General features: G+C 37.6%; 1 protein-coding gene across 2 annotated transcripts in view; it reads left to right on the top strand.

Annotated features, from left to right (window-relative positions):
- The first annotated feature begins 1,900 nt into the window (after nucleotides 1-1,900).
- Nucleotides 1,901-23,269, top strand: part of RYK (receptor like tyrosine kinase) — a 46,560-nt gene continuing 25,191 nt past the window's right edge. For both annotated transcript variants that reach the window (XM_007437026.4, XM_088131662.1), the window contains exons 1-6: nucleotides 1,901-2,350; nucleotides 14,248-14,369; nucleotides 17,418-17,517; nucleotides 18,950-19,084; nucleotides 20,009-20,065; nucleotides 21,078-21,222. In XM_007437026.4, coding sequence (XP_007437088.1) covers nucleotides 2,128-2,350; nucleotides 14,248-14,369; nucleotides 17,418-17,517; nucleotides 18,950-19,084; nucleotides 20,009-20,065; nucleotides 21,078-21,222 — 782 coding nt within the window. In that variant the 5' untranslated portion in view covers nucleotides 1,901-2,127. The remainder of the gene's footprint in view (nucleotides 2,351-14,247; nucleotides 14,370-17,417; nucleotides 17,518-18,949; nucleotides 19,085-20,008; nucleotides 20,066-21,077; nucleotides 21,223-23,269) is intronic.

The raw sequence follows: 23,269 nt of genomic DNA, 5'->3' as shown, positions 1-23,269 counted from the left end.
TACTTTGTGGCATTAGAATTATTCTCTAAAATCCTTACTGTTGCTTTTAATAAAATAAATTCATTCCATTATTATTATCATTATCGTTATCATTATCATTACTCCTCCAGTGTTGGATCTGTAATCTACCACTATATCCTCCAAAATCACTTGACCCTCATAAAAGGAGGAAAAGTGGGGCCATTATTCAAAGGCTTCTTCTTGGGAAGGGTGATGTCCTGCTTTGCTCCATCCAGATTCCAGTCAACAGAGGCATCTCCCTCTTCAAGAACAGGTGTTTTTTGAACTGGGCCTGAAACTATTTCACATGGGGAAATAGCCACAACCCAATAACCCAGAATTAAGATAGAGGGTTGTGAGGATTAGGGCTTGAATTAAAACTAAATGCAATTTCCATTTGGAGGCAAGGAATTTCCCTCCCAGTGACTTCAGTAGGAAGAAATAAAAAGAGCCATCACATGAATAATCTTCATGCCAACTTCACCACAGCAAATGATAGGGAATTGTAGGATATGGAAGAAAAGACATGTGAATTTGCAGTCTGCTCTTGCCTCATATAGCCATGATCAGGATGCGGGATGAACACTCCTTGGACATTTTTCTTCTTTTTCTTTCCTTGACAAACACCTACTATCAAGATTCAGGAACTGGATGCTCCACTGCTGATTACTGCTATTGGTTTTCTATTGTTGAATAGGTTCATACATCATTCTAAGCCAGAGGTCCACAAATTCAAGTTACAGGATCATACTTGTTTCAAAAGTTATCCCTGAACTATAATACTTAAAGTGATAGAAGGGGAAAATTATTAAATGCATGAGAGTAATCATGTTTTCAGTAATTTAATTTAGCCTTCACGGCAGTTTAAATGGAATGAAATCAAGTTTATTTTTTGTTTTGGCCTCACATTATTTACAGTGTGACAATCAACACACTACCACCCAGAAAAAAGTTAAGCACCTCTGCTCTAAGCCATGGTTTATTTAACCAAATGACAATGGTGGTCAATGGCATGTTGGGATCCTCCTGATTTGTTCCAATTGGCCTGTGGACCACATTGAGGTTACAGAAACTTCCTGCATGTCAAAATGTAGCTATCCAGCCCAGCCAGGGCTCAGAGGCATTCTTGGAAATAAAAATGATGCCGGAGATTGGCACTTTGTTTTGATGAATGCTAATTCCCCATTTAAATTTCTTTTCTTTAATTAACAGAATGTAAGAGAAAAACAAAACAGACAAGTGGCCTGGGAGTCTCATGGTTGTAAGATGTCTCAGAGTTTCCAAAGGTGCCAGGTGTAGAAAACTATGCAATGCTACCATTATAAAAGTGTTTCTCAACCTTGGCAACTTTAAGATGCACGGACTTCAACTCCCAGAATTCCACAGCCAGCATCGTTTCTGTTTCTCTTTACCTCTAGCAGGTATCAGAGGCTTTTAGTAGCAACTAGAGCTTCTTTTCTTTCAAGGGGAGTTTCCATTAATGGTTTATCGATTCAGGTATAGATTCTAGTAAACAGATAGCTCATGCTATGAGTGGGTTCATACATCATACTTAACCATCTTTGAAATCATGGCTTACTAAATCTTAATTGTTTCTAGTAAATTTTAATTGTCTCTAGATATTAATATGAGGCTTAAACTCTATTTGCGAGCCACTGTGGTCAAAGGATAACCCACTACAGCAAAGCTAAACAATCCTTATAATAACTTAGAATGCTCAATGAATTCTTCTAATGTTCTAAGTGAGCACCAGGTAACAGATTCAGGGAGGACACTACTGTACTTTAGAAATGTGACGTGAGGAAAAGGAATGTGACACTTCCCATTACGCCTACAGAGAACTTTCCATGTTTATATGAAGGTTCTTTCGCGCAGGCGCGAGGAAGCGGTAGCGGGGAAAGAGAAATGCGCATGCGGAGAGGCCCGGGCCTTGCCTGTCCGCGTCGGCTCCGCTGGCTCCTCGGCCGGAGGGGCGGGCCAAGAGAGCGCGAGCGCGCGCGAGGAAGGAGCTCATGAACCCGGCCCTGAGGGCGCGAGCGCGCGTGGCCGGAGCATGAACGGTTGTCGAGTGTGAGGCCTCGGGCCGGGACCCGGTTCCCCTCCCCAGTGGGGAACCGGGAGCAAGCGATGGTGCGGGGCGGCCGGCGGGATGGAAGCTACGACGCCGACGCTGCCGCCGAGACGCGGGTCGCCCGCCGCCTCCGTTCCCTCCTGCTGCTGCTACTGTTGCTGCTGCTGTCCCCGCCCGCGAGCTCCGAAAGCCAGAAGGGCCCGCTTCAAGCACCCATTCCCGCCACCGGGCCCGGCCTCAGTGTTTATATGAGTCAAGAAGAGGTGCTGCGTCTTATTGGTGAGTGAGAGTCGGATGTGCACTCGCTCCCGGCTTGTGTGTGTGTGAGAGAATGGGGAGGATTCTGACGTGTGATCAGGGTTCTCTTGCAGGGGATGTTTTTGCGACGACAAGAGGGAGATGCCCGCAGCCAAAGAGCTCCGATCGGGTGGGAGGGTGGATTAAATGGCGGGGATTGCTCCTAGGTTGGCGTTGGGATCGTTCCTCTTCCTCTGGCCAGGCTACCCCTCCCATTGCCTGGCCCCTCGTTCCTTGTTGGGCCTTGCTGCGTTAGTGGTGCTTAACCATCTTTGTGCCGTGAGCACGCCGCCTTGGATGGGATTTCGGGGTGGAAACAAATACAGCACGTACGTGGCTGTGGAAGAGGAGGGAGAGTGCCCGTTTTAGGTTTAGCGTTGCATTTTGATGGCCCTTCAAAGGTGCTTCACCGAGCAGTTTCCAGATTACGTCCTCGTCGACAGCTGGCTGGGATTGTTGTTCTTCCCGGGTGGGAGGAAACTTAGAGCTGGAGAATTCGATTTTGCCACCCAAGCAAAGTCACGGTGAAGGCGAGAGCACTCGTTCCCCAGATCCAAGGCTAATGTTATTTTGCAAATAATTATTTTGCTTTGTAGAAAGAAATATCTTTGACAAGAAACAGTTCCTGTTTCCTATTGACACGATGATGTTTTTACAGTACTTTCAGAAGAAATGATTTTGTAAAATTTGACTCTGGCATATCATACTTAAAACTTATATATGGATAAAGCATGGCTAAATACTCCCCTCCTGCCAGTTAGCTAATGTTGATCTTGTATATTTTATATTCAGAAATGGTGTCTGTAGCTTGGAAACGTACAGTTTTCAATGCATATTTCATTGTTTGCATTTTTCTTATTTATTTATTTTATGCAATTTCTATAGCTGCCCATCTCAATCCAAGTAACTCTGGGTGGTGAACAATTTCAAATTTGTTTTTTAATTTTTATTTTTCAATTTTAAGCCACTCAGAGTTGTTGGGAGTTGGGTGGCCTGTAGTTTTTTTAAAAAAATAAATACTGCTTATTTATTTATCAACTTGTACGCTGCCTCAGTTACCAGAGTAACCCTAGGTGGGTCTGATTATACCCATGCCCTTTCTTTTTCACAGAATTTTATAGTAAATAGTAATCGTTTATTGATTGATTAGTCTTATGACCATATCAAAGAAATAAAATAAAGATAAAATATGTCTATTTCCAGGATAAAATAGGTAAAGGAAAATGCAAAATACATCTGTGCTAGAAATTTGCAGTGGAACTTAGCTAGATTGTTCTCAGTTGGTAACCTTCTGATGTTTCCCACCATTTCTTCTGCCCAGAATCATTGAGTCAGGCAGCATACATGTTTAATAAATTATTATTATCATCTTAACAGAAAAAGAATAAGAGGAAAAGATGGAAAAGTTCCATGAATTTTTATAGTATTAACAATCATCTACCTGAAAATACTTTTTGAGATACTTGTGCAAAATCTCAGTATGAATTATAGTCTGAAATGCATTTTAGAGCACTAATATTTCTACATCCAGAAAAACATGGAATTATCTGGTCCGATACTTTCAAATATCAAGATGTCTTTTACCAAATTGTAATGTTTAGTATAATAGAGATGAAAAATGTTTAAATACATGAATGGTGAGTAAGCAATTGTTATTAGGTTTAAATATCAGTGACATTCAATTCATATCAATTACATGAAAAAAAACAAACCCTCACATCCTCTAGTTTTGGATATGTTAGCCTCTGAAATAAGATTAAATTGCCAAGGGTGCCTTTTGGTCCAGAAAAAAACCTGCTATAAATCATAATGTACAAATAACAGTGACTGGGTTCACACAACAAGCCAAACCAAACTGATAAAACATGACAATATTATTTTAGGAAGCCAGGAGCATTAAGACTCTAAATGGTGCTTGTAGTTCCAGACACTGCATGTCTACAGTGCAATACACACACACATATACATACACACACATTGTATTTTCTACCATATTTCACAAAATTCTGCTTTTCATAATATTTTAAAATTTACACAACACTTAGTCCAACATAGTTTATTTATTTAAACTCAAACCATTTTTAAAACATATACAAATAGAATTAAAAAATAGAATTAAATTAGATACTTACATAAATCTAAGCAGTAAAATAATAAAACACTGATAAACAATAAGACAGTAACTGCCATTAGAAAATGAGCATTTTAGTTTCCTAAATGGCAGCTGGTTAATCCAGGCAAAGACAGGTTTAAGCCCATTGACTTAACATTCAGTTCAGTGGAACAGAATCTAGTGACTTTCTTAGACATTTTTATGGAAATACTTGCCAGTAAAAACTGTACAGTTTTGGACTCAATCCAGCCCCTTTTTCTAACAAGTGAATGTAATAATGTTGGTTGCTAGTCCTGGTATAATGGCTAGTACACTTGGATGTGGGCTGTTGCTTCAGTGACTGCTGGTGAGGTTATGCAGTGGTGATCTAGTTAAGGCAGTGTAATTGAGTTACTCATCCACCAGGTCCAAGAGTAGGGCATTGAATCTAGCTAATATAAGTGCCTTTCTATGAGGGTGAAAATATCTTCAAAAGATAGTTTGGAAGGGGGTGTGATAAAAGTTCCCCGAAACATAACTTGGAACTTCAGATCTGTCAGCATGTAAATCAAAGCCAAGGACACATTTAACCTCAGAGATAGCTTTTTCCAGATCCATCACAGTTAGCGCTTCAGAGAACAATCATTGCAGAAGCCAAAATAATTGGTAAGGGTTTTTTTCCCCCATGTGGAATTAAATTTATCTGGAAGAACAGATTACATCAGTGAATAATTTTCAATGTTTAGTTTCAGCTAGTATCTTAAGCAGCATATTTTTTACCTGGACATCAGTGGAAGGCGATCCTAGTTCAAGTCTTAATAGGGCACTGGGGATAAATTGAGGGGTATAGAGAATGATTCTTCCAAATTTGGACTGCACTGCTTCTAAAGGTTTTATGTGTTTATAAGAACAGAGTTGCATGCCGTAAAGCAGAAGGGGAATCACCTCCCACCTTGAATAGTTTACCTGCTTCAGGAACAAAGTTGTTACCTTTACAGCATACGTATCTAAGTATTTCATTTGTGGCCCTCTCTACATTTCTGGATTTGTTGATTCGATGTGGAGAATAAGTGGAAAGTAATAGTTAAATATTTAAAGCACTTAGTTTGCATTATTTGTATGCAATTGCCATTTAGGTTGACAGATAGAGCATCTTTTTTGTAAATAGGACAACTTTCATTTTGGCATAATTAATTACAACTGTTTATTGGTGGCAAAAGTTAGCCAGGCTCCCCCAGAGCCTTCATAAAACATGGAAAGAATAATGATGCCCATTGGCATATAGTGGAAGGGGGATGGGTCTTTATGTTAATGCTGGTGAATGAAACGTGTTACTTGATAAAGCCTATACTGTGCAACTAAAATAATATTGAATAATGGGGAAGCAAGAATGCATCCCTGTTTGACATTCATTATGATGGAGATAGGGTCAGTGAGGGCACCATTAGCATCATGTTTTACTTTTGTATAAGTATTCTCATGAATACTTGACTATCCGTATGATAGTCAGAATCACAGTGATCAATAGAGGTTGCTGCTAGTTTCTCCCACAGCCTTTTTCTCAAGATTGTATCAAATTCTGTCTTGAAAATAATGAAAGCAGCATAAAGAAATCCTCATGGCTGAATGGGGTATCTTGGCAAGATGGTAGAAAATGATATAGTAGTCAAAAGTTGAATGGTCAGGTCTAAAACTAGTTTATTGTGCAGTATGTTCTCCTGAAGCAAGAGCGTTGTTACATGGGTGCCTAGCATATAGCTAACTAACTACTTAGAACACTTGTTGGATGTTGGTTTAATGGATTAGATTTATCAGCTTTTTAAAATACAGGGGATAGTCTTGCAGCAGCTGCATCAGTTGGTCTGTGTTTGTAAATAAGGGTGATAAAAGAGGAACACTTTTTCCTGAGCAACACTGTTGGTAAATTAACTGAAAGTGGAATTCATAAGATTTGATGTTTGTGCTTTTATTCAATAATCTAGATTACAATCAGTATAGGTTTTTATCTGAATTTCTTCATATATGACAGAGGCAGAGAGAGAGAGAGAATGTGTTGTATATCACTTGAGTTGCTTGGATGACTGAAGCAGCTTATAAATTGAACAAAAAAATAAGCTGCATCTGTCTAACTTTCTGCAATTCTCCCATCTTATTGCAAAATCCTGTGTTACATTTTTGAGCTTCTCTTTGGTCCCCTGACCTGATAACATTGATTACACCTCATGACAAAGTATAGTAACTTAGACACCAGATATCCTAAAAATAAGTGATAAATAATAGTTTGAATCTGCCTTAGACAACTCATAGATATAACTTCAGATATAACTTTATTTAATTATTGTAAAACTACTTTCTGTGGTTTGTTGAATAAATTTACAAATGCTAAACCATGGTTTGCAGACTACAACAACTTTGTTCAAACATGCTAAGCCAAATCAAAGCCAAGGTATGCTTTGTGCAGTATGTGGGCTTCCAGAACTTTTTCCTGGAGCACAAAAAATTGACTGTGCTACCTGTTGAAACCTAGTGAAGTTGTAGTGTAGCAACATCTGAAAGACACACAATTGTCTACCCTTTATTTGGTATTAAATGTATGAATAAAGACAGTGGATGTTAACTTCCACAGTCCTGCTGGTCTTTGTAATTCCTTTTCTCCACTAGGCTTACATGAAATCAGAAACAATGTAGTATTTGACAAAAAGAATTTGCAAAGACCAATTGCATCATAAACAGTCATGCTGAAATTCATTAAGAAATCAATATAGCTCTCACAGATCAGATAGAAAGCAGAGCTTCTTATCACACTACATATGTTAACTAACTACATGCATACATACATACAGTGGGGCAAAAAAGTATTTAGTCAGCCACCAATTGTGCAAGTTCTCCCACTTAAAAAGATGAGAGAGGCCTGTAATTTTCATCATAGGTATACCTCAACTATGAGAGACAAAATGAGAAAAAAAAATCCAGAAAATCACATTGTCTGATTTTTAAAGAATTTATTTGCAAATCATGGTGGAAAATAAGTATTTGGTCACCTACAAACAAGCAAGATGTCTGGCTCTCACAGACCTGTAACTACTTCTTTAAGAGGCTCCTCTGTCCTCCACTCGTTACCTGTAGTAATGGCACCTGTTTGACCTTGTTATCAGTATGAAAGACACCTGTCCACAACCTCAAACAGTCACACTCCAAACTCCACTATGGCCAAGACCAAAGAGCTGTTGAAGGACACCAGAAACAAAATTGTAGACCTGCACCAGGCTGGGAAGACTGAATCTGCAATAGGCAAGCAGCTTGGTGTGAAGAAATCAACTGTGGGAGCAATAATTAGAAAATGGAAGACATACAAGACCACTGATAATCTCCCTCGATCTGGGGTTCCACGCAAGATCTCACCCCGTGGGGTCAAAATGATCACAAGAACGGTGAGCAAAACTCCCAGAACCACACGGGGGCACCTAGTGAATGACCTGCAGAGAGCTGGCACCAAAGTAACAAAGGCTACCATCAGTAACACACTATGCCGCCAGGGACTCAAATCCTGCAGTGCCAGACGTATCCCCCTGCTTAAGCCAGTACATGTCTGGGCCCGTCTGAAGTTTGCTAGAGAACATTTGGATGATCCAGAAGAGGATTGGGAGAATGTCATATGGTCAGATGAAACCAAAGTAGAACGTTTTGGTCTAAACTCAACTCGTTGTGTTTGGAGGAGAGAGAATGCTGAGTTGCATCCAAAGAACACCATACCTACTGTGAAGCATGGGGGTGGAAACATCATGCTTTGGGGCTGTTTTTCTGCAAAGGGACCAGGACGACTGATCCGTGTAAAGGAAAGAATGAATGGGGCCATGTATCGTGAGATTTTGAGTGAACACCTCCTTCCATCAGCAAGGGCATTGAAGATGAAACGTGGCTGGGTCTTTCAACATGGCAATGATCCCAAACACACCGCCTGGGCAACGAAGGAGTGGCTTCGTAAGAAGCATTTCAAGGTCCTGGAGTGGCCTAGCCAGTCTCCAGATGTCAACCCCATGGAAAACCTTTGGAGGGAGTTGAAAGTCCGTGTTGCCCAGCGACAGCCCCAAAACATCACTGCTCTAGAGGAGATCTGCATGGAGGAATGGGCCAAAATACCAGCAACAGTGTGTGAAAACCTTGTGAAGACTTACAGAAAACGTTTGACCTCTGTCATTGCCAACAAAGGATATATAACAAAGTATTGAGATGAACTTTTGATATTGACCAAATACTTATTTTCCACCATGATTTGCAAATAAATTCTTTAAAAATCAGACAATGTGATTTTCTGGATTTTTTTTCTCATTTTGTCTCTCATAGTTGAGGTATACCTATGATGCCCCTTCATGGATCACTGCCTTGATGTGGCGAAGGGGCTTGCATAACTCAGTGAAGCCATGAGCTATACCGTGCAGGGCCACCCAAGACGGACTTTGGTCACCTAATGCGAAGAGAGATCTCTTTGGAGAAGACCCTGATACTGGGAAAGATTGAAGGCAAAAGGAAAGAGGACGGCAGAGGATGAGATGGTTAGATAGCATCACTGAAGCAATGAGCATGAAACTGAGCAAACTCAGGGAGTCAGTGAAGGACAGGAAGGCCTGGCACAATATGGTTCATGGGGTCACGAAGAGTTGGACACGACTTAACGATTAAACAACAACAACAACATACCTATGATGAAAATTACAGGCCTCTCTCATCTTTTTAAGTGGGAGAACTTGCACAAATGGTGGCTGACTAAATACTTTTTTGCCCCACTGTATATGCCAATCATGCTATTCTCTTTCATGGTAAACTGTATTATATATAGCACAGAAAAAGAGTAAGGAGCAAGTGAAATTAAAGGCAAGAGAAAGAAAAATGAAATATAGTTAAGGCTAGTTTACACCAACTTTGTTCATTATACCTGACCATAGTTTTCTTTTCTTGCAAACCTTTTTGCTTTCATCACATCCATATACTGATTCATTTGCCTTTTGTTCTTTAAACTTACCTCCTCTCTTTTGGGTACCTCGTCAATTCAGTGTAACCATTACTTTCTCAGACTTCCCCATCCTCAACTCATTCACTCTTCCTTCATATATTGTTTTGCAATTCATTCCTCTTTCATTCTTTTTATATGGCCCAACCCTATCATCTTTTGTACTGGTCATTTTTATAATCAGTCTGCATTCATTCATTCACTTCTTTCACTATACAGGTAGTCCTTGGTTAATGACCACTTATTCAGTGGCCATTTGAAGTTACAATAGTGCTGAACAAGTGGTGGTTACAATCGGTCCTTGAAATTCTGGCCATCCTAGCACCCCCACAGTCACGTGATTGCAGTTGGGATGCTTGGCAACCTGCTTGCACTTATGACAGTTGCAATGTCCCGTGGTCACATAATCGCGATTTGCGACCTTCCCTGCCTGCTTCCCACAAGCGAAGTCAATGGGGAAACTGACAGGGAAAATTGCAGGTTGCTTGGGTAAGTCTCCCCTACTCATGCATCTTCCCCTACCCCCTCTGCACTCACCCCTTGCTGGCCCCCCCATCTTTGCACACCTTCTATGAGCCTCATTGCACTCACGCCACAGCTCCCCAGCTATCCACACACTCTTCCCGACCACTCACGCACCCTCTCCCACCCAGCAGCAGCCATCCCAAGCCCTGCGGCACTCATGCCGCACCACCCCAGCCACCTGCACACCCCCTCGCTCCCTCTCATACCTGGCAGCAGCCATTTACCTGCCTGCTGGCCTGCTTGCAACCCTCCTGGGATTTGCAACTTCCTGCCGGCTTCTCCACTGACTTTGGTTCTTGGAAGCCAGCAGGAAGTTGTGAGGAGATGCTCATTTAACGATCCACAATCCTCATTTAACAGCGGCAATGAGGACTGCAAGGATTGCCATCACTAAGCAATGTGGTCATGTGATGTTGCACTTTATGACCACATCGCTTGGCAACAGAAATTCCAGTCCCAATTGCCATGGTAACTTGAAGACTACCTATAAGTTTATTTCTTGCAACAGATCACATACTTTCCATTACCTTTTTATCAATATTGATATGTCTTAAAATTTCTTCATCCACTTTTCCATTTTCACAACCATTTTATCGATCTACTTGCTCAAATTTTCTTATTCACACTCTTTTCCCTGTTAGTTACAACCACCTTGATCTTCAAAATAGACCCCTCATTGTATTCTATAGTTTGTCTAATACTCCTGGCAAATTATTGGGTGATAAACCAATTCAGTAATGTGCAATTGTCTGCTTATAAAAGTAAGACATTTATGCTGTAAGGCAACACACCTCTAACATCATGATATTTGATTGATTAGTATCAACTGTTTAGCAACCACATAGATGGACCTTCTTTAGAATGATTTAGTGCCAACCTGGCCCTTCAGGTCTTCCAACAGTGCCCCATGGCCACTGTAAATGAGCCCATCCACTTCATTTCTTCTAGTTATCCTCTTCTCTTTTGTTCCACCTTTCCCAGCATTATACACTTCTCAAGAGACCTAGATTTTTGTATAATATGCCCTTAACAGGAAAATTTGAGATTGATCATTTATGTCTCAAATGAGAACTCTGAATTGATTTGTTCTGTGATCAATTTGTTTGTTTTCTTCTCTACCTATGGTATTCTCAGGAGTCTTCTCTAACACTAACATTCAAAACTGTCAATATTCTTTCTGTTATGCTTCTTCAAAGTTCAAGTTTTGCTTCCATAGAGTATGGCAGGAAAAACTATTGCCTGCACCACTCTGATCTTTGTAAGGATAAACATGGGATGGTATCTGAGTATTTTTTTTTTTAAGGTCTTGATTGCTACTCAAGCAAGTGCTAGTCAGCAGCATATTTCTTGACTGCTGGTTTCTTTAGTGTTAATAATTGAATCTAAAGTGCAGAAACTGTCTACCACTACTTTATCTTAATTGTCAGTTCTACCACTGGGTGCTGTAGCTGTCATTAGTTTGGTCTTTATATTTATTCTTAGTCCCATTTTTTTCACTATGCTTATTGACTTTCATGATATGAGTTTCCAAATCATTTGAATTTTCAACTCTCAGAGTAGTGTCATCGGCAAAGTGCAGGTTATTGATTTTTTTCCTCCAGTTTTAAACCCATGCTGATCTTCCAATCCAAGCTCCCTCAATATATTTTCAGAATTACAGGTTGAATAAATAAATAACCCTTGTGTCACCACCCCTTTGTTGATCTGGTACCAGTCTGTTTTGCCATATTCCATATGGCTGCTTCTCCTGTTTATAGGCTGGCCATGAGGACAGTTAGATGTTCAAGGATTCTCATTTTCGTAAGGACATGGTCAACACAATTGAAGGCCTTTCTATAATCAGTGAAAGATGCATTGACCTCTTTTTGGTATTTTTGGCTTTCTTAATTAACCCGCATGCATCAGCAATAATATTTCTTATCCTTTAGCTTTTCCTAAAACCAGCTTGAATATCTGATATCTCGCTTTCCATGTAGGGCTCTAATTTCCTAAGCATTATTTTGCTAGCATATGAAGTTAAATATATTGTACACTAGTTTGCACACTCTGCTAAGTCTCTTTTCTTTGATATTGGTGTGTAGATTGACCTCCAATCCTTTGGTCATTGTGCTGTTTTTGAACTTTGTTGGCATAGTTTGGTTAAAACTGTTATAGGTTTTGTTTTTTTGTTTTTTGTTTTGTTTTAGTTGCATGCCATATTTCTGTAGATATTCCATCAATTCCTATAGCTTTCCAACTTGGTAATGACCATAGTGCTGATTAAACTTCTAGTAGCTCTTGTAAATAGGAAATATCTTCTAAGGTATCTTGAATGTCGACATCTCTACTCAGTTTCAGTATATTCTTTCCATCAGTTATTATTTGTCCACTGGGGTCCTTTAGCATAGCAATTCAAGTTTGGAAACCCATTCTGACTTTGGAGAACTTTTGGAAGACTTTTCTTGTTTTTCTGTTTCCATCTCATCTTTACAGATGCCATTGTAATACTGCTTCTTGTCTCTTCTAACATCTCTCTGAAATAAGTTCCTTCCTCCATTATAGAAGTTACCCTCTTTATCTGAGGTTTCATGGAGTAATGACCAGACCTCAGCATATGTGTTATGGTTACAGATTTCAGGTATCTGTAGTTTTGGCCTTGTTTTTTGTTTATTTTGTTTGTTTCTTTATGCATGTCCAAAATGGTGGACAGGTTTTGCATATGCATAAAGTACATATTTTAAAGGTTTAGGTCTTCTACGTAATGTATTTGCTCATTCTTCTTGGTCAGTCGTTGTGGATATTACTGGTTCAGCTTAGTTGTGGGGCTGCATATGGCTTCTGCATGGCAACTGTCCACCTTCTTTGGAGCAACTTGCTTGGCTGCTGATGGAGATTGTTGTTCCACTTGCACCATGCTGGCTTATTAACATAATTTTTTCACAATCTTGGTGGTTTTGACTCTCAACTGCATTGCTAGATGTTTGTGTTGCTTGCAAACCGTGGCTTACTATGATGACTACATGGTGCTTATTGTTGGGGCCGTATTATTTAAAGCCTTGTGATCTAGCTCAGCAAAGTCCATCACAACTAAACAGGAGAAGGAGAACTAAATGCACTGCATAGGTGATCTCAGAAGATGGAAGAGAAAATACTTGTGGAGGAAGAGAACTACTGTAGGTTTTGGAACCTAGCCTCCCAAATCCCATAGTCTCGAGGTTTCATTGTTTGCTGCTTCATTATCTGTGTTATTACATTGTAACTGAACTCTGCATATTATAAGGACCACTTGTTATTTATTTATAAATTCATTCAGTAGTCAGGGGGACATCATACATCTCTGTTTTATTCACTGCTCAATGTTGAACTGTCCTATTGAATAAATGGAATGTGCCATGCATGCTTGACTTCATATGTCACTCTTAGTACATTCAGTAACTAACTTTCAATTCTATATCCTTATAAAACATTTCATAATTCAAACCTATTTACTTTATTTCAACAAACCAACAATGATACAGTAAACTTTCTCATGTCAGTACATTTTTTGAGGCGGGAGCTTTATTTTAATCCATAGTTTCTGTATTTCTGCCAAGAAAGCAATATTGGAGTGCCTATTTATTTTATATCCTGCATTTCCTTCAGGAGTTCATTGTACATTGCACTACTTTTTCAGTTTTTCTCCTCAACAGCAACACTGTGGAATAGGCTGAGCTGAGAGAGAGAGAAAGTGGCTTAAAATTAGTTGGGTGAGCTTCCATGAATCTGGGTGTCTCTAGTGCTATTTCAACATCAAGCTTAGTTCAAAAGAGACCTTTTAATATCTGTTTTCAGGATATGGATTACCCTTAATCTCTCCTGCCACACACTTTAAATTATTGTGGGTGGGGGGGGGCGTTATATGTGGTTAGGATAGAACAGAAAAATGTAATTTCTAGTACAGTACCCTAGTATTTTCCATCAAGAAGGAAATATATGGATCAGGACAACATCTGGAAAAGAGTTGGATTGGCAGGTGTTTAGGATGGAGAAGAGAGCAATTTTATCAAGTGAAAAGACTGAAGAAGGCAAACAGTGGAATTATTACTCTCTATAATTATAACAATGTTTCTCAAAAGTGCCAACTTGATTTATATGTTTTTTGTAGTTTTTTATTGGCATTAAAAATGAGCTTGTTTTCCCTGAAAAAAATACAGCTGTGAGCTTTTTCTTGAATTGATGTTGTTTCTTGTTATAACTTTGCTTTCAGCCTTCTTTTATTATTTTAAAAATATTTAGGTATTGATGCAGAACTTTATTATGTGAGGAATGACCTGATCAATCACTTTGCTTTGTCATTTAATCTACAAGTACCAGTAGAGACAAACAGCCTTCATTTCACTTGGCATGCGAAGTCCAAGGTAAGGAATAGCTATTTTTCTGAATGAATTAAATAGAATCATTATTCTTTGTGTGCCTTTGCAGGATTGGTCTTAAGGTGAAAATGCTGTGAACAGTCAGTGCAGGCTGAATTTGCACTCCTACTTTAAATCTGTTTTTTTCACTGCAATGAGAATAGCCAGTTGGAAATAGCAAGATTATATATTTTGTGTACTTGAAACCACAATATTCTGAGTGCAGCAAAAATCTTTACTGTACAGCAGAATGCCTCCCAATAGAAGAGTATGCCTCATTTATTTGGAGGAAGAACAATATTGAAATGAAATTAGTAATATTTTTCTTCATTTTTATGATTTATATTTTAAAATATGAATAGTTTTGTCCAAAAGTATTCAAATGTTGTTACATAACTAACAAATACTGGCATGTTTCCAGATTAGATCTTTTGAATTTAAAAATTCAAACTGCTGTTTGGTGAGAATACTTGTGCCATTGTTTTTTGAGAATATTTGTAAAAATGGGAAAAATAAATAAACTTAGCTTGCTTTCATTAAATATAATTGTTAGAGGATAATATAATCAAACATTTCACATTTTACTCTGGGAGAAAGAAAACAGCTAAATACAATAGAATAGGTTTTCTCTATATATTTTAAAGGTATTCCTACTTTTATGCATGTATGTTTGGAATACAAGTTCCATTGTGCATTACTAAGACTTGCTTTATATATATACCTTCCAAGTAGTTAAAATCACTGAAGACATTTGGATGTTTTTGAGAAAGAAAACAGCTAAATACAATAGATTAGGTTTTCTCTATATATTTTAAAGGTATTCCTAGTCTAAAGAAGCAAGAGACAAAAATACTTAAACAACATTATAAAATTCTGCTTGTTTTTATTAGTGTTCATTGCTTTCAGATAAAGGAAAAGGATAATTATGCTTGCAGTTAAGGTTAGAGGACCAGGTAGAGATTTTTGTCAGAGTCACAGTGAACCCTGGAAAGAAAGGCAGGCCTAGACTTGGAACAGCACAAAAATAACCCTCAGCTCTTCCCTTCAACACTAGAATGGAAAGCTAGAAGCAACAGTTTGGATATTACCGTATTTTTCCGACTATAAGATGATACTTTTTTCTAAAATCCTTACCCTAAAAACTGAAGGGCGTCTTATTCAAGGAAGTCAGCCGAGAATCACGGTTGCAAAACTGCCAAACTTTGTTTCTGCAGAGAGGCTTCTTCCTATTGCTAGCCTCCAATCACGAGTGAAATAGCTTGTCTCCCAAACAGACTTCCTCCAATCACGAGCCTGATGTAACTGACGTCAGCTGATGCTGAACAAACCAATTAGAGGAAGGCTGTTTGCAGAGACAAGCTATCGGCAGTTTCACTCGTGCTTGAATGTAATCAGTTATGCAAAAGAGCCTGGAAATAGAGCTGCAGAGAGACGGTTTGGACCTCCTCCCACCGAGTGTATCAGGTAAATGTTAACTAATTACTAAATAAAAATGTGTTCTGCACTATCTTTAAAATACTGATTTTTAAATTTTGGGCTAGAAAAGTGGGGGGCGTCTTGTACATGGGGGTGTCTTATTGTCGGAAAAATACAGTATATGATAGTGTTGCTCAGGATACTTAGTGTCAGATTATCCTTTGCTAGAGGATAGTGTAAAGATCACAGACAATAGTCAATTTTATGCATGTATGTTTGGAATACAAGTTCCATTGTGCATTACTAAGACTTGCTTTATATATATACCTTCCAAGTAGTTAAAATCACTGAAGACATTCGGATGTTTTTGAGAAAGTATGCATTAAAATGGGACTGAATTTGGAAGAGTAGAGACCTGGCCAGTTGTCTTGAGTATCAGAGCCAAACAAAATGTATGAACAAGGAACATGAAAATTGAGCAATGGCATTATCATTTACATTTTTTCAGTCATTAAAAATTGGACATGGTGGCCATTAATGTCTTAATTTAAGTCCTAATAAAACAGTTTATGGAAAGCAATTAGTGTAAAAGAAGGCTCTGTTGTTCAGATAGGTCAAGTAATGATTCAATTTTCATGAATATGCAGTTGATTGTGTAAGTTTAGATTCCAAATATTTCCTGCAGCCAGTTAAAAGTCTTGTTATTCTTCCTTCTGGAATGTTTTTCCAAATCTTCTTGCAGAAGTCCTCTAGCTCAGAAATATTCTGAGATTTCTTACATGCCCTGACTTGGGGAAAAAATCAAGAAAGAAGAGTAAAAAAATTCTTTTAAGATTCACATTTACTCCAGGTAGTAAGCTAGATAATTACCATTGTGTAGTGTGAATAGTAGAATCATGTTGCAGAAGAACTGATTACGTAGCTGTAATTGAGGTTCTTCAAAAAATCAACTGCAAAATTCACATAACCTGCTGTCCTGTTTTGCTCATTATTAGAGGGCCTCATTATTCCTCTCAGATTGTTGTGTCAATCCTTGGAACTGAGGGTTTCAACATGAACCCCACCTAATTACAATCCCATGCAGAAATAATGGGGTTTCTTTTCTGAATTTTATAAGCTTTAAATTACTCCAGATGGAACTCTGTGCAGGCACATACCAGTATGTGTAAATCTATTTAATTCAATTTTGGTAAATTATGTAGATGACAACTCAAATAACATCTGTTATGAGTAAATAATGAGTGAAATATGAGAGATTAGTTGCCTTTTGCTTTAAGTATTTCGGTATAGTTCAAATATTAAATATTTCAGTATAACTTCAACATTGACATTTTGGCACCCAGCTTAATAAAGCAAAGAGCATTAAATATTCCAGCATTGAACACATTTATGAAGAAATGTATATTTTTTTCAACCATAAAATTATTTCCTGTTCATTCACTTTTGGTTATCTCTGCTTCTTGATATAAAAATGATTTAGAAAGCACTGTTCCATTTTTCATCTAGATATCTCCCTCAGGTGTGGTGTTGACACCTAGCAAACATGTTTTTTGCTAACAATGTAACATTGTAAATGTAAATAGATAATCTTCTATCAACTGTATGTTTGGTTTGATATCTTTCTGCATATTGTTATAGATTGAATATAAACTGGGATTTCATGTAGATAATCTGTTGGCTATGGAGATGCCACAGGTAAATATTTCTGAACAAGGAGAAGTTCCTCGAACTTTGTCAGGTGAGTGCATTTCCATTAGAGCTGGTATATAACAGAATATTCAGATATACTGAACTATTTATTTTTATGTTGTTCCAACATGTGGACTACTAGCTCCAGGGAGAGCAGAAATAAGGGTATGACCTACTTTGGTGGACCAGAATGTTTATAAACTTAATAATAAAGCAAAGATATAGCCTTCAGTGGGCCTACCAATCAAATTGTAATTATACTTTGTGTATTCTGTCCACTTTACAATTTGCCATCAGCTGAATTCTACAGAATTTGCTAGCTTGTGTAGAGTTGAAAAGCAATGAAGCTTGGCCCTGCACAGTCATTGTATTAGGGCATCTCTTGCCTTGTATCTTGTTTTAGGAAGTTAATTTTGCTTCCAGCATTACATTCTTTATCCATCTTGTGACTTCATATGGGGCAAAATGTAATTTAGCCAAATAAAATATGTTCTGTTTATGAATGAACTGATAATTCATGTCAGTTTACCCAAATTTTTGTTCATGGGTTGATAATTCAAATTGGATTTTTTTTTCCTGCACCTTGCATTCAATTTTTTGTATCCTCAACTACTTGATTTTGATTCTTTATGAATAATAATTAAAATATTGCAATTTTGACTTCATTACCCTAACTTATTATGAATGGGATATAATCAGTTCTTTTCTTACCTGAAAGAAATATGAAGTATGTGTGGGGAGGCATATTTTTTCCAGTCATGGCTTCTTATGTTAATTAGATGTTTCTATTTGATTCTGAATGGTAGAACGGTATTATTTACTTCTCAGTAGAGTAATAAACTTTGGTATTTTTCTTAGGAATCTTATTCAAAATCAGGATCTACAATTATTGGTTGATCTTCAGTTATAAAACCAAACATTATTACTCCTGTAGTTCATATGAATGGCAGTCAAGGAAATCTGTTATCTCCCTTTCCCATTGTGCATTTCAGGCAAGATACTTGATATTGTAGTAGGATGGAGCCAGGAATCCCTTAGCTTCTTTCCCCAAGAGGAAAGAGGATCAAATAGGTTGTCTTTTTGAGTAAAACCAAAGAACTCTGGGTGCTTCTACTCAACATTGACCAAGAAAGTCTTTTTTTGTAGCTGTAGAGCATGAAAGGCTAAAAAACAGATGCTGCCAGATTTTGCTGCTGTCTAATCAGGCAAGACAGTTTGATGCCTTGCCTTCAAGCCCTTTGAGCTTATGTTAATTAGACCATGGTTGCTCACGCACTGTAATAAATAATAAATACAGCAGGCAATCAAATTGATAATGCCTATAATGCTTCTGTTTAAATGCATGGCAATTTGAGAATAAATGAAAGACAATTCATAGAGTCATATTAGCTTTTTAAATTATACCAAAGAAAATATGGTATAGGTATTTAAAACAACATACTACTTAAATAAAATAAAACATTTTATTTTTTTATTTACAGTATTTCGGATGGAACTGTCTTGTACTGGCAAATTAGACTTTGATGTTACAGTGCTAATGCAACTGAACATGACAGTAAATACTTCCAAAAATATCACAGTCTTAAATTTCAAACGGAGGAAAATGTGTCATAAAAGTAAGTCATTGTGGGTTGTTTTGTGTTTCATTTTAAAGGGGTCAGTTGCATACTTTTCATAGGATCGTCTGAACTGGAAAGCTCTATCCCTGCTCCTCTTTCTCTTTTTAACTTCATCTAGTTTGTAGATGTACAGAGAAAGTTTGTAGATTCTGCCACTAAAGTAGATAGCTACTATGGTAGTAATAGAGTACTAAGGGCACCACAATTAGGTGTGTGTGTGAGAGAAACAATTTAGATATTCAATAACAAAATTTTTAAAAAGCTAAAGGAAAATAAAGGTGAAATGAAAGACCATTGTACCCAATAACTACAGTGAAATTATAAATTGTCTTTTTATCACTGTATATGATTTTATGCTAGATAATATCTACTCATCTATTTTAATATAATGTTTCAATATTATTTGAAGAATACATTTTATTGATTATAGGAGTTTCACAGGATTTTTTCTCCATTCCATTTTTAGGTATATGAAAGAGGTCAGGGTTTGAATTTAGAATGTGAATTGCATTTAGAAAGTTAAATATTGTGTTCCCTTGAAATATGTTGGACAGATATGTTCAACTATTTATCTCTTTTTCCTGGGATCATAGTACATTCTCAATTGAATTTTAGTTTATGTTTCTCCCCGTCTCCTGTGAAAGAGCTATATTTATACAAGGGTATTTTGTTTTTAATAGATTTCAAATCAGCTGTATAGTTTGTAATCTCTTTGTTACTGGAAGTTTGGAGGTAATGGTACTGCATGCTATGGTATTTCCTCTGTAGACCATGAATTATGTAGAAATTTTTAAATGACCAAACCTTCAAAGGTTTAGGTTTCTATGGGCTCTTGGGTGAACTCTTTTTTATTCTCTTGTAATACAAAGCAGTTGATAAGAAAACTTGTCTAAAATGCCTTTTTTCTTCTCTTATCTTTAGAACTTGATTTAGAAGTAAAGCCACCAATATCAGACAAAAATAACACTAAAGCCATTTGTAAGTAAACGTTTATATACAACTGTGGGGATTTTTTCTCCTTATTTTAATTCATATTATCATTTGCATGAGGACAATCACGTACATTCTTTCTGAATTACCTGCTCATATAGAAATAAGAAACTAAATTCTTCCCAAACTGCTATTGAATTATGAAAATTTGGTCAGACCTTCAAACTTTTTTTCCCTCCTCTTGTTCATTAAAAGATACTAAGATACTTAGTACTGGGAAACTACCTTGGATACTAAGAATATTAGCCAAACTAACAGTTTATGCTTCAGCATCATCAATATCATAAAATAAAATAAATTCTACATAAAATAAATACTAAACCACCTTTCCTGGGCTAGTGCCTGCTTGATTGTGCCTGTCTGGTAAGACTGATTCTTCCATCTAATTCAGCAGGAGGGAACATTGCGAGTGCAGGTTAGAATCTGGTAGGCATAGAGTTTTGTATGCCACCCAGAGCTACCTTGTCAAAGCTGAGCAGCCATATAAATGAAATAAATAAATACATCTGTATATTTTCTGTTTGTTATTTTGATATTGTCAGTCTTCTTTATATTATGGATGGCTTTATTATTTTATACTTATTTGGGGGAGTGGGCTTTTTATTTCATGCTGTTCTTGACTGCTAGCCACCCAGAGCTTTTGGGAATGGATGGCATACAAATGAAGTATAAATAAATAAATAAAGCTGTTTCAGTATCATTAAGTTCCTGCCATGTTGTTTTTAGAGTAACTGATTCAACAGCCTGTATATTACATTTTGCTATCAGTCACCTTTATACATAAATAATTTTATATTTGTTATTAACAATATGCACTAGATATAAACTGAATTTGAATGTGGCATCAATGCATTTTTAAAATGTAAATCTCTGCAAAGGAAATTTTCAGCTCTATGTATGCATAAGATAAAAATTAATTTGTTCTTGAACTTAAAACTGTCAAATATTATGTTCATTTAGTTTTCAGTAATTCTTTGTTGAATTCTTTTTTCAATTTCAGTTGATCCTGTAAATGCAGCTCCCACCACGTCTACACGTGTGTTTTACATCAGTGTAGGAGTTTGCTGTGCAGTCATATTCCTGGTAGCAATAATATTAGCTGTTTTGCATCTTCACAGTATGAAAAGAATAGAATTAGAAGACAGGTAAACATGGCCTTACATTTTCTTCCTAGTTTTCATATGAGAAGATTATATAGAGGGGGTTGTTGTTATGAAAAAATAGCTAATATGTTTTGGCAGGGCTAACATGTTGAATTGTTTAATTTAATTTTCTTAACATTCTTAGATGAAGCATGGAAAACTTAGTTACAGAGTGGTTGCGCACTAAGGAAAACATTTTCTGATGCAACCAAATGGCACCTGAATCATGAGTTTAAAATGTATTGTGCTTCTAAATCATTGCTTTCACTCAGCAGACTGATAGAGCATGCTTTTTAATATACCACTGTCTATTTCATACTAAAATGTAAACTATATATTAGTTATAACATTTCATGGCTTAGGCAGTCCATTTTGCTTTAAGCTTTCTTTTTTTTTGCTGTATTTGGATCATTTATAAACATTTTTGGGTATGATTTTGTGATATCTTCTGCAAGCAAATGTGGCCCCTGAGGCAATGCAGGACTTTTTTAGCAGTTATAACTGAATACTAAATTGGGATGCTAAATTACGTCTTGCATTCAGTTCCAAAATTAATTTAAATGTTCAAATTACAAACATTGTATGGTGCTTTATATGACCAGTATAAATATTGTTTTCTGAAATGCCTGACATAGGAATTGAGATGTTTTTTCTTTCCCAGTTTTAAAGAGTTTATTTACAGATGTCTGAATTTGGGTTAAAAAATCATGATCCCTTAAAAATGATATATCAGTTTGTGAGACCCACCTGTGAATGTAACTAAAGATTAACTGGAGTTGATGTTGGGAAAGAAATATACCACATACATTTTACAATTCAGTCTTGATCTTCTGTCACAGGGGGTTTCAAATTTGACTGGTTTTGCACAAAGTAAGGAGAAAAGCCTAGAGCACATTTTGACAGTGCTCCTACTCTGTCTGTGCAAGGCTGATCCAATTTAAAAAACAAATATGACTCGTAAGTTATCTGTGGTGGCCATTCCCTGATTATGCAGCTTTGTGCCCCTTTGATTTTCCCTCAGAAGGATGAGAGATACAGTGGGGCAAAAAAGTATTTAGTCAGCCACCAATTGTACAGGTTCTCCCACTTAAAAAGATGAGAGAGGCCTGTAATTTTCATCATAGGCATACCTCAACTATGAGAGACAAAATGGGGGAAAAAATCCAGAAAATCACATTGTCTGATTTTTAAAGAATTTATTTGCAAATCATGGTGGAAAATAAGTATTTGGTCACCTACAAACAAGCAAGATGTCTGGCTCTCACAGACCTGTAACTACTTCTTTAAGAGGCTCCTCTGTCCTCCACTCGTTACCTGTAGTAATGGCACCTGTTTGACCTTGTTATCAGTATGAAAGACACCTGTCCACAACCTCAAACAGTCACACTCCAAACTCCACTATGGCCAAGACCAAAGAGCTGTTGAAGGACACCAGAAACAAAATTGTAGACCTGCACCAGGCTGGGAAGACTGAATCTGCAATAGGCAAGCAGCTTGGTGTGAAGAAATCAACTGTGGGAGCAATAATTAGAAAATGGAAGACATACAAGACCACTGATAATCAATCTCGATCTGGGGCTCCACACAAGATCTCACCCCGTGGGGTCAAAATGATCACAAGAACGGTGAGAAATAATCCCAGAACCACACGGGGGGACCTAGTGAATTACCTGCAGAGAGCTGGCACCAAAGTAACAAAGGCTACCATCAGTAACACACTACGCCGCCAGGGACTCAAATCCTGCAGTGCCAGATGTGTTCCCCTGCTTAAGCCAGTACATGTCTGGGCCCGTCTGAAGTTTGCTAGAGAGCATTTGGATGATCCAGAAGAGGATTGGGAGAATGTCATATGGTCAGATGAAACCAAAGTAGAACGTTTTGGTCTAAACTCAACTCGTTGTGTTTGGAGGAGAGAGAATGCTGAGTTGCATCCAAAGAACACCATACCTACTGTGAAGCATGGGGGTGGAAACATCATGCTTTGGGGCTGTTTTTCTGCAAAGGGACCAGGACGACTGATCTGTGTAAAGGAAAGAATGAATGGGGCCAT

The sequence above is a fragment of the Python bivittatus genome, unplaced genomic scaffold, assembly GCF_059951505.1.
Source record: "Python bivittatus isolate LINGU-HERP-01145 unplaced genomic scaffold, Pbiv_v1 ctg000980_np1212, whole genome shotgun sequence".
NCBI classification, from domain to species: domain Eukaryota; kingdom Metazoa; phylum Chordata; class Lepidosauria; order Squamata; family Pythonidae; genus Python; species Python bivittatus.
Note: the sequence above shows the minus strand (reverse complement) of the source record. Positions and strands in the feature narration are given on the sequence as shown.